General features: G+C 33.7%; 1 protein-coding gene across 1 annotated transcript; it reads right to left on the reverse strand.

The window, feature by feature from the left end:
• Window positions 1–1,667: 1,667 nt before the first annotated feature.
• Window positions 1,668–9,046, reverse strand: LOC306861841 (chloride anion exchanger-like; the record flags this gene model as incomplete). Its single annotated transcript, XM_079404322.1, has 20 exons — window positions 1,668–1,718; window positions 1,856–1,930; window positions 2,051–2,184; window positions 2,342–2,396; window positions 2,519–2,746; window positions 2,932–3,027; window positions 3,119–3,211; window positions 3,397–3,466; window positions 3,651–3,757; window positions 3,933–4,028; window positions 4,135–4,212; window positions 4,841–4,954; window positions 5,040–5,187; window positions 5,738–5,820; window positions 6,048–6,200; window positions 6,531–6,695; window positions 6,785–6,945; window positions 7,738–7,848; window positions 8,438–8,577; window positions 8,916–9,046. 20 exons carry the CDS (start codon window positions 9,044–9,046, stop codon window positions 1,668–1,670), a joined length of 2,289 nt encoding a protein of 762 aa, XP_079260448.1.
• Between the last annotated feature and the right edge of the window lie 4,822 nt (window positions 9,047–13,868).

The following is a 13,868-nucleotide window of genomic DNA, read 5'->3' on the forward strand; positions in this document are numbered from 1 at the left end:
TATTTATATCTAGGTGAAAGAGTATCTGTGTGCTGAGAATTAACTGATTTCTGTGACGTGAGGGGGCTAGCAGTTAGGCAAGTACAAACTCTAAGACTATGTGCCATATTTCTAGAAAGAAGAGCGGCACCACTCCTGGAGGGATGAAGACCATCTCTTTTCAGCAGGTCAGGTCTGCCCCTAAAATGCATCCAGTTGAAGCCTGCTATTCTGCGGGCACCACTTAGACGTCCAGCCATAATAACAATAATAACATAAGCTAACCAACACTTGAAATCAGAGAGATTAAGCTATGATGTTGTTCAGCCTAAACCAGTCACTGTCATCAGCTGGTGTGCCCTAGATGGCCACCAGAGGTCTCCTGCGTCCTTGTTTGAGCCAATTGACAGGACCAATTGACAGGAGAGCACATGGCAAAAACAAACACAGGACAAGCCATGTGCTCTCCTGTCAATTGGTTCAGTTGCTCTACCCATGTCTGCCTAGTTACCCTCCTTGTTTTTTCCCTATTTATTCCGCTTGTCTCTTCTATCCTGTGTGATGTGTTGTCGTTCATTGTTTTCCTGTTGCTGTCAGCTGAGTCAAGTTATTTCTTTCTGCATATTTGGTCTGCTCAGCTCTGTTCTGTTTTGTTTTATTTTCCCCATCATGGGTCTTTTGTTATCTTACCATGTTTGACTGTTATCTGGACTTTGTTTAGTGCAGTTTTTGTGTTTCTCCTTGTTTTTGTTAATAAATAATCTTATTTAAGCTCCCCTGGCTGTTCTACATTTGGGTTCTGTTTGCAAACCGAGACAAGCCAAGCTCTAAGCCATAAACCGAAAACTAAAATCTAATTGGTTAATATGATGTTGTTCCAGCACCAGAAAGAATGTAATTTCTTAAATTTCGATAAGTAATCTTTTTTTTTTTTTTTTTTGCATTGTCATATATTTCAAGTGCTAAAGTCCTTTATGGTCCTTTCACAGGAAAGAGTGCTCCTTATTACTTAATACTGGTATAACAATGAGATTGAACTTAGTTGCATCAGTTGATTTAAATAGTCTTAGTCTTTAATGTACAAGAAATAAAAAATATTAATCAAATTAGTTATAAATAAATGATGTTTCTGCCCTGGTACACCGTGACTTTACTGTTTTCATATTTGATGAAAGTCATCTTCAGTAGCTATGAATTTTTTTTTTCCTTTAAATTTTTAAGGAGAAATTCTTTATCTCTTTATTTCCTCAACCATAACTTGCTTTCTCATACAGATAGTTAATCATTTACACCTAGGAGTTAGATTTTAAAAGATTATTACTTATTGCTCATGTCTTTATTTGTATACTTGAAAATAATTTTGGCTCAAGCCAGGAAGGACAGTGTATATTTTAGAAAACACTCTTTTTTTATTATAGAATAAAAATAGTACACACAAAAATATATACTATTCAAAAAGGAAAAAAATGTAAATATATACAAAAAGCACTGATAGTGAACTGATAAGTGCATTTGTTCACCACAAATCCAATAATTTAGTGACATGACACATTGACAATCTCAAGCTAATTCATTCTGCATGCAGCACAGTACACTGAATACACACTATGAAACATGCTAAATCAAGTGAATTATTATATACACAGATTTTAAAGTACTACTTAGTGAAAGTTTCAAGTTGGTTCACTTCAAAACCTTGTCTCTGGTTTGGTGTCTGTTTTGACGTCCATTTCCATGTCCTGCAGAAAATAAAGCAGATTAACCCAACTGAGAACTTCTCTCTTGAATAGAAATTATGATGGATGAACTATTGCTTTAAATCATAGTTTTTAATATTTTAACAGGTTTAATCCCAGGTGCTTGCTGGGTCACTTACTTCCACTGTTTGGATTTTCAACCCATTGGATGTGCTGTTGCTGTTAATGTGTTGATATCGAAAACTTCCTGAGACCTGTTTACATAAATTCAAATCAATGCACATTAATAATTATGGTTTTTTTTAATAAATGCAACAAATTAATCTTTGAAAGAATAAATCAAGATTGTACAAGCTCCAAACTGTTTCGTTCACCTTGTCGCTCACAGTCTTCGGTGGATGGGACTCATGAATGAAGAGCATTGCATCATGGATGGTCAAAAAAAATATAGACGTCTTGATTTCATCATTAAAAAATTTACAGCTCCTCAGCTTCTCTATGATGTTCGCTGCAAACGGCATGTCAAAGGTGAGAGTTACTGCACAGTTTTATTATACAATTAAGCTATGTTACAATAGCTGTGGTATTGTAGATAAGGCGAAAATATTGTAAAATACACTACTAATACCCATTAACCTGCAATCCGAAAGGAAAAAAGTACTTACGGTCACAGCCTACTATGTAAACATCAACACTGACGCGTATAAATTCATTTAAGGCCTGTAAAGTGATTATGGTTCATTAGAGGTGTTTTTTTTTTAATAATTAAACTAGAATTGCATGCTTTGATTAGCAAAAATGATTAAATGTGAACTTTGTTTTCAGAATAAACACAACCGTACCGCTTTAAGACCGTTGAGTGCAGATATATCCAGAAATGAGACCGCAGAGAAGTCCAGGATCAAACTATGGATGTCCACAGGAGGAACTCGGATGTTGGCAGGAAGTTCTGCATTCCAGTTCACCTGGATCGGAAGATCTGAATAGTCTGTGGGCCTGTCTAGATCCTCCATGTTGCTTTCATCTTCTGACTCTTCAATGGGCATTGAGCATGTGGCCTGTAGTCCATTCTATATCCGAACGAAATCAAAGTAACTTTTGATAGATATGATATCTAAATGATAAGATTTAGGTATCATTTAGATATCTAAGATATAGGTATCAAAGCACTGGATACAATACAACTACATTACATAACATTTATTTGAACGTCCTTGAATTTGTTGGTATCATGTTTTAAAACTCAAAGACATACAGATGTTAAGGCCAGCTCCCCTTTCTTTATCATTTTCTTAATCTTCTTCACTGCCTTATTCCTCTTCCTCAGGATTCTCAGAGGATTAAAGCCCACCTGCCACAAATTGAACAGGTTAGATTGTTATTATGTCAGCCGCTAATGTCATCTGAAGTCAGAGTTATGACACTGAAACTACTGCACTCACAGCATCCTTCAGTTTGTCTCTGAAGAAATCGATATTTGCAAAGAAAATGGGAGATGGGATTCTGAAAATCTTCACTCCCTCTGGTTCATAGATCTGTAGGAGATTCAGAAAGACAGAAAATGAAGCCAAGGCAAACTTTTGTGTCTTTCGGCCATCTGCTTCTTTTTACAGAGCTTTAAACTGTCCTTATCTTGGTCTATCATGTTACCAAGTAATAGGTAATAGAAATAACACAATGATTATGTTGCAGAATATGAATGTGTCTGTAGTACACTGACATTGACATAGTCCTTGCGATCTCTGTAGATATCTGTCCCTGAGATATTAGCCAGGACACAGCAGCGTGGACTGAAGATCAAAAAAGATAAATTGATTAATATAAAAAAGAAAAAGACAGAATTGATTATAAAAAAAAAGAATAGATTGTTCTTTGCCTAAATCACAATATCTTTAAAGAAGCAGTAAATATCTATACAATATTCAAATTAGCTCCCATTTTATTTTATAGTTAATTAGATCTGTCAGCACTTACAACTGAGCCCTGAAGACCACAGTGAGGAGCTCCAGTCCAAGACCAACAGCAAGTCCTAAGTCCAGCCCCAAGAATATAGCTGCCAGACAGGTCCCCACCCAAACAATCTGGAGAACAAAATGACAGTCAGTGACATTGCATGAGAACAGAAATCAGTGATATATCATTAGACAGGTAAATTATTTCAGATGTAAATTAATTCACATTAAAATGTGTTTTCTTGATTGCACTTTTCCTAAAATCCCTTCTTTGCATTTAGATGGAGAAGTCAAAGGTTCTTACGCAGTCAGGACGGTCTTTCTTCCACAGGTAAGGGACTGTAACCACCTGCATCAACATCCCCTTCAGGTTCACGATCACCACTGCGCCCAACACTGACTGCAATCACACAATTCCATATTTACCTCAAATCACAACAACTTGTTTCTGTTATTAAAGCCAATATTTATGTTTAAAGGATTTACACTTGGAATATGATTCCTACCTTTGGTAGAGGTTCCAACAGAAACCCTATCCCCAAGATTACCACCAGCACGATAATGGCAGAGATTAAACCAGCTATCTGAAAAGTACATTTTTTAAAAAAGAAATTCATTATTTTATTTAGCAAGGATGCATTCAATTGAAGAAATGTATAATGTTATAAAGGATTTCTGTTTCAAATAAATGCTGCTCTTTTAAACTTTCTATTCATTAACTTTGTTATATCATGGTTTCTCAAATCAGCATATTTGATTGATTTCTTAAGGATCATGTGACATTGAAGAAGCTGAAAATTCATCACAGAAATTAATTACATTTTAAAAAATAGTCTGAGGGACTATAGGTAAATAGAAAACAATACTCAGTATTCAAATAATATTCATTTACTTTATTTTTGATCCAATAAATGCATCGCTGGTGAGCATAAAATACTTTCAGAAACTTAATGACCCTTTTGAACGGTTGAAAAGAACAAGTATTTTGACATAACTTCGAAGTTTACGAGAAGGAATATGATGTTATATTTACGACACCATTCTGTTTATTGTATTATTTACATGTCTAAACTCTTTTGGAACGCTAGACGTCAGTATTTTTCTGTTGCTGAAAAACAAATTCCCTGGCCTAATCGATACACCACAGATGCAAAATCATATTTTTGTGTTCCAGCCAAGATGGAAAGCTTGCAAACAGTTTGAGCTGTTTACCTGTGTTTTTCCTCCAGTGCTTTCTTGAACTGCACTTCTGGAGAGAGCCGTGCTGGCTGCCAGAGACTTGAACGCTCCTCCAAAGATGTTGCTTGCCCCAAAGGCAATGAGTTCCTGCGTGATTATATGTGTCATTGCAGATGTTCTTCCACAGACTGTTGTTTGTTGCATCTTGAATGGAATATTATTCAGGACTTACTTGATTTCCATCTATAATGTAGTCGTGCTTTACAGAATAGACTTTAGCTACTGCAAAAGCCACGGCAAATCCCACAATAGCTATTGGGAAAGCCTCCACTGCTGTCATCTGGAAAACCTGCAGGCTCGGAGCGATTGGGGACTCAAACCTAGACAGATGAAAATGTGCTTATTTTTTATACCACCAACAGTTCTCTTCAGTTAGCTTTGTGCTCTAAAGCACATGAATTTGTGTTTGTTACTGTGTAACAGCTATAGCTTTAGAACCCTATATAATCATAATAGTTGTTTTGTTTTTGTTTTTTTCTATTTTCAGACTCTTTGAAAGTATCTAAATTTGACAAGATGATCTTTTAGCAGGTATATGCATTTAAAATGGATAGTCTTTCTCTTCCTGAAAAATGAACTAAAAATATTGATGTCTCTTTACCCTTATACAAATGTGTATTATCTTTTAACCAACACACACACACACACACACACACACACACCCCCATATATAATAATAATAATATATATATATATATATATATATACTGTATATATGCACGCACATATACATATTTATATTTATGTATGGATACAGGTGCCCTTCAGCATGTTATACCCCAAATTTGAATGCAAAACGTATTTCATTGGTTCATTAATTACAGCCTAATAAGTACTGTTTTATAATATTATGAAGATTGTGATGCTCACGTGTTTGGAATTTTCCCCACCACATCCACTCCGTGATTTTCGCTGAAGTTGAATGCGTAGGAGACGCCACATGCTATTACCGTCTGTTGGTGAAAGTAATTTGAATGATTTTGACATTTAAAACTTGATTTGAACACAAAAGATAAGATGAGACAAGGACTTGTGCACTTAGGAAATCATATGCACTCGAACAAATACAGTGCTTGGCATGATACTTTATCATGTCATAAAGATGAATAACCTTGCTAAATGTCAGGTTACAGAAAAGGTGAAGGTTATATAGGTACAGAAATGGGTTCACTCAACTCACCATAATGACTTCAATGGGGATGGGCACTGGTAACTTTGACTTAAATCTGTCGTTGATCTCCTTTACGCCCAACACCATCACCATCACAATAATTGAAGTAACCAGATCATGGATATTAGTGGAGGTGATCTGGGTAAACACACTCTCAAGAGTCTGCAGAGAAACCAAAAAACAGATTGTTGTACAGGACATTTACATTCAAACAAATAATGCTACAGCTAGTAATACTACAAACACTCTTGAACTCAATATATTGTATATTTAATGCAAGCTGTGGGTTTGTGAGTTAGATGTTGTTTCAACTATTGCTTTACTATGTTTTTTTTTTCTTCTTTGGTTTACTTGTGGATGAAAATACACTTTTTTATGTAAGAGAAATTTTATAATTTTCAAAGTGTTAAAAATAATAATCAAACTTTTGTTAGGCAAGTTAAGCAAAACGATCATGGCCACAAGGAGCAAGAAAAATGTCTTATGTCCTACATATATAAGAGACAGTGGTCCACTGAAACCCGGCACAGTCAGTCCTAGTACAAACTTGAGCTGCGAAATCAGGATGTGAACAGCAGCTGCAGTGGTGAATCCTGATATCAGAGTATCCGACAGGTACATCACAATAAATCCCACCTGCAGCAGCCCCATACCAAGCTGGAAACAAATAGAATGAAGATTAGCATTGGTGTGATTGAAAACAATCATTGTTTTTAAGTTTTATAATGAGAGGATGGTTGCTGTACCTGGAATAGACCCACTAGGAAAGTGAGGGAGGCAGACACTAAGATTCTCTGCTCTTCTTTCGTCAGGCCCTCAAAAGCAGTGATGTTGGCAGGCGGACCCTCATCGGGCACCAGTCTGGTCACTACGGCCCCCACCATGAGACTCAGTACAGGGAAAGATCCTGATGTGAAGAACAACACTAATGGTGAGGAGATTTACAGTATATCGCATGCCATGATAAACAGGCAGAAATAATTGCCTATTTTTGGCATCTGTCTGATTCAAGTCCACCTTATGAAATAATATAAAATATTACACATACATTATATATAACACATTATTATAATAATATTATTATTATTATAATTATTTGAACCTATGAAGCATAATTTGTTAGTATTGTTGTCATGTTTCCTCATTTGAATCTTATAATAATTGCATAATTGGAGATTTCAATCAAAAGCTGCACTTAGTAGAAAATAGCTGGACGAGGATGGTCCGAGGATGATCCGTTGTAGTAATAATAATAATGTGCAGTACTATATGATAAAACATGTAATTTTACACATGCAAATATACATATTATTTATGTGCAAAATAAATATTGTTTATTATTGTTGTAATTTAAACCTATGAATTAGTATGGTACTATTGTTGTCTTTTTTTTTTTTAATAAGGTATTAAAACATAACTTTGACACATAATTTTGGAGATTTTAATCTTTCTCCAGTGAAATACAAAAGAAGCTGCTGAAGCTGTAGAAAAAGCTGGCCGAGTATGTTATGGCCGTGAGGTATTTTAATTGAGATCACCTGTGCCAGATCTAAATTAGAGACTACTTCAGTCACAATAAACATTAATGGCTTTATAGTTTTATATTCAGAAGGGTTTTGCAACAGCTAGACAGTCCTGGTGTGTCAGTGACACCATGTTGTTTGCCTCATTTGCAGAATCTGTTCACAAGTGCACTCACCTACAGAAATATGCCGTGAGGTGCCCAGGAAAAAATACATGATGACTGGAAAAAAAGCAGCATACAGTCCATACCAGGTAGAGATGGATGCCAGCAAACTAAAGGCTAGTCCTGAGGGGAAAATGGTGATAATTATTAACCAACCCCTGGTAGCATAGTTAAATAATCTTCATCTGATTTGAAGATGCTTTTATTCAATTACTATACCCTTTATCAACACCCCGTTTCAGTTTCACTCAGGGCCATCACAAATGACAATGTTTTTTGAAGTATATGCGTGACAAACTAAATTTTTGTTTGAAAGTTAGGAAACTTCAGGCTCGTTACTGTACATGTGCTAAAAATGTACCTTTTTATATATTTCCAGCTAACTTCTTAATCTTAAATGCTTCCTTTGCTCAATATGCACTGCATTTCTGGACTATCTTCTGGTTTATCATTTCACCAACAGTTCATAGATAAATGCACTTTTCACTTATTTTGACACATTTCGTCATATCAGTAATTTCATAAAGACACCTAGATACTCACATCAGTCACAGAGTTCAGTTCATAAAGATAAACAATCATTCCTATAGTGTAACATTTTACAGCCCGATATCATATTTAATCTGATATCATGAATCTATTTCAAGAGTTGAGCTTATAACGTGAATGTTCCTGTTGAGTAACTTTCAATAAGAGCTTAATATGATTTTACCTTGTAGTACGGCAACCAGTCCAGTGCTGACTCCGGACACAATGTCAGTCAACAGCCAGTTTTTGATTGAGTAGATTTTCATCCATCCAATGATAGGTAGCAGAGAAACAGCAGCTTTCTTTGCACGTTCTGAAGTACAACTAGCAAACAAATGAAAGAAAATAAAAAGAAAATAATTTTAGAGACATTTTTTCTTAGCAAATAAAGTGTTATTACTCACTAAAAAGTAAAAAGACTTTTGTCATAGTGTATTTTTATTATATATAAAAATAATATATAGAACAATCTTATAAGTATATAAAATATACTATATATATATATATATGTATATTATAGTAGTAATGATAAAAATAACATTTATTCTTATTAGATTTAAATAATAATAAAATATTAAAATAAACAGATAAAATAATTTATTGCCTCTAATTATTACAAATTTCCCTGCACTGCTTAATAAATTTGAAGCGATCAGGCTTACGTGAAGTACTGTATAAAATGGTCCAGCAGTCTCTTGTGTTTCCGATAGACTTTTGCATGTTCGTCTTCAAAGGTGTCTTCTGAGTAAAGTGGTCTGGTCACAGAATACCTCTGTGTTGAGGGTCGGAGCATTTTGCGCCGGTAGAGCTGGGGCAAAAACCCTTCTGATCTATGTGAGGTAACCAAATAAATGTAATTCTTGAAAATCTGCTACATCTCTGGCAACTGTCAAGCTGGATCTGTTGCATTTGTATTTATATTGATAATCTTAGAAATGTTGTGTAAGTTGGAGGTGTTTACTCAAATGCACTATGAGTAAACATCATGCAACTACACAGTGTGAGTTCTCATGTGTGTCGTGATGAGTGTATGATAACATGTGTGTGTCTACCTGCACATTAACTTGATATCTCTAAGATACAGTAGATGTTCCCATGGGATTTTGTCAGCAGTTATGCTGTCATGATCTTTAGTATGTGGTCAGCAGCTTCAAATAATATTCAGTCTTATTGTTTTTAATCTGTAATACCAGCATCTTTTGAAGGTTTAACAGGACTGGTTATAAATTTGTTTGTAAAATTGAGCATTTAGCTTTATCTTTTTGTTTACATCATATATAGGTTTTGCCTTTTTTAAATCAGATCTCTTTTTTTTTTTATCTATGGAATGTTTTTTTATCCCATTGAATGGACTTAAATTCATATAAATACTACAATTCCATTTTTATTAAAGAAATTAATATTTTAATTCAGCATGGATACATTAAATTGATCAAAAGTGACAATAGAGAAATTTACATGGTCACAAAATGTTGTATTTTTTTCTTCAAATAAATGCTGGGGGTTTTTAGTTTCTATTCATTAATGAATCCTGAAAAGAAATGTATCATGGTTTCTACAAAAATATTTAACTGCACAACTGATTTCAACACTGATAATAAGAATTTCTTTTTAGCACCAAATAATAATAATTTCCGAAGGAACATGTGAGAATGAAGACTGGAGTAATGACTGCTGAAAAGTCTCATCACAGGAATAAATTACATTTGAAAGTATATTTGAAAAAAGAAAATGCACTAATGCACTAAAAACACAAAAAAAAATCTTACCAACCCCCAACTTTTAAACGGCAGTAGATTTTTGCAATATGATAATCCTACCTGTTCAGTGAGGTATCAAATATTTCCAATTTTGCTGTGCCTGTTTCGCTTCAAAAGTTGCAGTGGTCTGAGATCTCTAAGACCATGTCTATTTATAGATTGTTAAACTTATCATGTCTGTGATTATTAACAGTTATCAAGATGTCTTCTTTACATTGCCAGCCACATCTCCGCCTTATCCATGACCATTGTTCTTTCTGATAAAAACTTGGCAAAAGCCAACCGCTTATCGATTGCATCCTTTAATCCTTTCATACCTCATAAGGCAAAATCTTTCGATATTGCAGAACCTACTAGTTTTTTTCATTGTGTTAAATTAAAATGTTAAATAAAAAATGTTGGATATTACAATTTTTTTATTGAATAGTTCCAGTTCAGGATGCTGATCGGTCAAAACAGCATTTCAGTTGTTCTAAACTAATAGATGTATATTATATCAGTTATGACGTGAAACACCTCTTTATGTGTGCTGCATCTACAGAATGACGTTCTGTTATTGTTTACATGTCATATCCTGATGCTTAATGACTTCATGTTTTAATAAAAGTTTGTGTAATTAAATTTGACAAAAGCAATAAGGAACGTACTGTATTGCGTATTGAGTAAGGTTGTAGCTTGGCTCATAAAAATAATTATAACTTTTTAGTAAGCAGTTATTTAGCAGATGCTTTTATCCAAGTACACCTGATAAGTACAATTTGTACAACCAGACTTCCTGTTGCCTAACCAGAACTCCTTATGTCGTATTAAGAAATTATGTGAGAAATTTTGCAAAACTGTGCAGCATTTTTTTCAGTGACACAATTAATTGTATAATTGTGAGAGACCCTTAGAAATGGAGATCATTTGAAGTTCATTCGCATGTGATTCTCTGTAAGACATTGCGCAAGGATGACTGTCAGCCTTGAACAAATTCTTATCATTTACTTACAAATCCTCATCTGTGTATGATTAGTAATGTCACATTCATATGTTTATCACTAGGCTATTTTTGTTATTCAGAGATTCTTTATGCGGGTGTGTTTGTGTGTGAGCGTACGCAGTAAAAAATATTAGTAATTCAATAAAAACACTTGTAATTGCATCAGTTAATAAGCTACATTGTTAACAATCAGTCACATATTTAAAATGTAAAAGACAATGCATTTAATAAAAAAAAATGTAATTCCTTTATGATTTACTTATTATTTATTAGTATGTTAATAAAATAATACAATTATTATTAATAATAATAGTAATAATATTGTTTTCTAAGTAAAATGAACCTGTATGATTATAAGTATGTTTTACATTAATAAACTAATTTAAATTGCTCAAAATAGTTGGTATATTACATAATACAGTTATAAATAACCCTGTTTCTTATGTGTTTTGCTCTTTGCATTTTTTTTTCTTCTGTTGCCTCCAAAAGTAAACATTTGGTCATCATGTCCTTTAATCAAATTTGTGAATGAGTATATCCAGCCATTCGCTTACATCTGAACCTGCAGCTTTTATTATCAAATTAGTTTATGCTTCTGTTTTCTTCAGCTCCAGTAACTTGCATCAGAACTGGCAGCTCTTTGAAATAAGACGTTTGATGTAAATACTAGATAACTGCATCAGGTGAGCTGAAGTGCAAGCGCTTTTTATCAGTAACATGATATAGAAGAAAATATGCGCTCGATATCTTAAGTTATATTCCAGCTTGGTGATCTATATTGATATGCTTATGACCCTGCAAGCAGTAAAACAGGAAAAATAACTCATATAAATACTATTTCATTTTATACTGCAATATACCGTTCAAATGTTTGGGGTAAGATGTTTTTGAAAGAAGTCTCAAATGCTCACCAAGGCTGCATTTATTTAATAAAAAATACAGTAAAACAGTAATATTGTGAATTATTATTTCAATTAGTATATGTTCAAATGTGATTTATACCCGATAGGGAATCTTCAGCTGCCATTGCACTGGTCTTTAGTGTCTTGAAAATCATTCTAATATGATGATTTGGTGTTCAAGAAACATTTTTATTATTATCAATGTTGAAAACTATTCATATTTTTTTATGTAATATTTTTTCCTGGATTCCTTGATGAATATAAGGTTCAAAGGAACTGCATTTATTATACATTATAAATATATTTTCTGTTTTTTTTTCTGTCACTTTTAATCAATTTAATACATCTTTGTGGAATAAAAGTATTAATTTCTTTAAAAATATCATACTGACCCCAAGCTTTTGAATGGCAGTGTATAATACAGGTGAAAATAATAATGCATTAGACACAGTAACACCAGTCATATACATTTTTATTTGTTTTTGATCATATTTACTTTTATATGTAATGTAAATATGATATATCGTATTTTCCCATTTCTTTTGTCCTTGTATTGTTATCATTACATTATTTATGCGTTATCACTGAGGGGAAAAATGATATACCGGTACACTAGACAGATTTTTACAGCATATACTTTACACTCAGAGCCATAATAATAATCAGATGATCTTTGTGTGATCTTTGCAGATAAGACGTCAATCCTCCCCTCAGTAATTAATCAGTTTTCACTTTCACTGATGTCATCCCGACACACATTACAACATAAGCCTGGCATTAACATTTAATTAGTCATACATTTATTACGAAAGGTGTGTCATTGACATAGAAGTGTCCTGCTGTTCTGGTTGAAGCCTAAATCATGTGTTATGCTCTGTTAATTTCTTACTGTGCATTCTCGTGTTAAGTTGAATTATGCATGATATTAATACTAAAGATCACAGAAAAGCAAAGAAAACAATGTACCTTAGAAAGCCTGGGTCAGTTAGTCAGTGAGTAGTCAGTGATTTGTGTGTGTTTGTATCAGGCACACATACTCTTGTTTGTTTAATGTGCTCAGTTACTGTTACTAAATGTTTTAAGTACACAAAAAGCCTCCAAATAGAGCAACACATGAATGTCAACAGAAATTAAACAAGTGCTTTTTTTGTTGAGCTAGATGATAGTCTATATAGATCAAATTTCTTCATGTTTAACATTGTTAATCAAAATTGAACTTGTGCCATTTAGTCCATGTCTGTTTGCTTTGAGGTCATCTTCAAATGCTGATAAAATTCACTTTGGACATTTAAACATTAGTTTAAATCAGTCCAGAAAAATGGACTGAAATTAATGATGGCTTTTGCACTAGAATTTTTTGACCAATCAGATCATCTATAAAATGAAAATGCCACACCCCTAATACCACCTGCCTCTGACTAGCAACAGCAGATTATGATTTACACAATTTTATAAATTAAAGACTATTGGCTCTTTTAAAAAGTAATAAACCCTATGATGTGCACCACCCCAATTTCCTGTTGTAATAGGAAATACATCAACACAGGAAGTTAGTGGTGTTCTGTTAATTGTGCTTGACTTACTCATAATGTGTCACAAATTTTTTTTTATAACAGACCTTTTTTAGTTTCTGACTATAGTGATATCCAATCTGACAACAAATCAGGGTCAGCAGACTGATGAAACAATGAAACACAAAGACACATTGCAATGTATTACTACTTTTTCTCAGATGATTTATTTCCAAATATCAAATGTTCCTCTTCTTTAAGACTTTTGGTGAACAATTCTTAAACACAGATTGTGTTTGTGTATCAAAAAGGGCCTCGATACTGATGAACTCGGCAGGCCTCCACATCCTGTATTGTGCTGATTGGTATTTGTTGTCTTGTATTTGCCTCAAAAATGAGGCTGTAAAAATCAAAACGCTGCTTGTTTTTTAAATGTTGCAGTTGGTGTTATTTTTCTAGT

The sequence above is a fragment of the Barbus barbus genome (assembly GCF_936440315.1).
Source record: "Barbus barbus genome assembly, chromosome: 42".
Classification (NCBI taxonomy): Eukaryota; Metazoa; Chordata; class Actinopteri; order Cypriniformes; family Cyprinidae; genus Barbus; species Barbus barbus.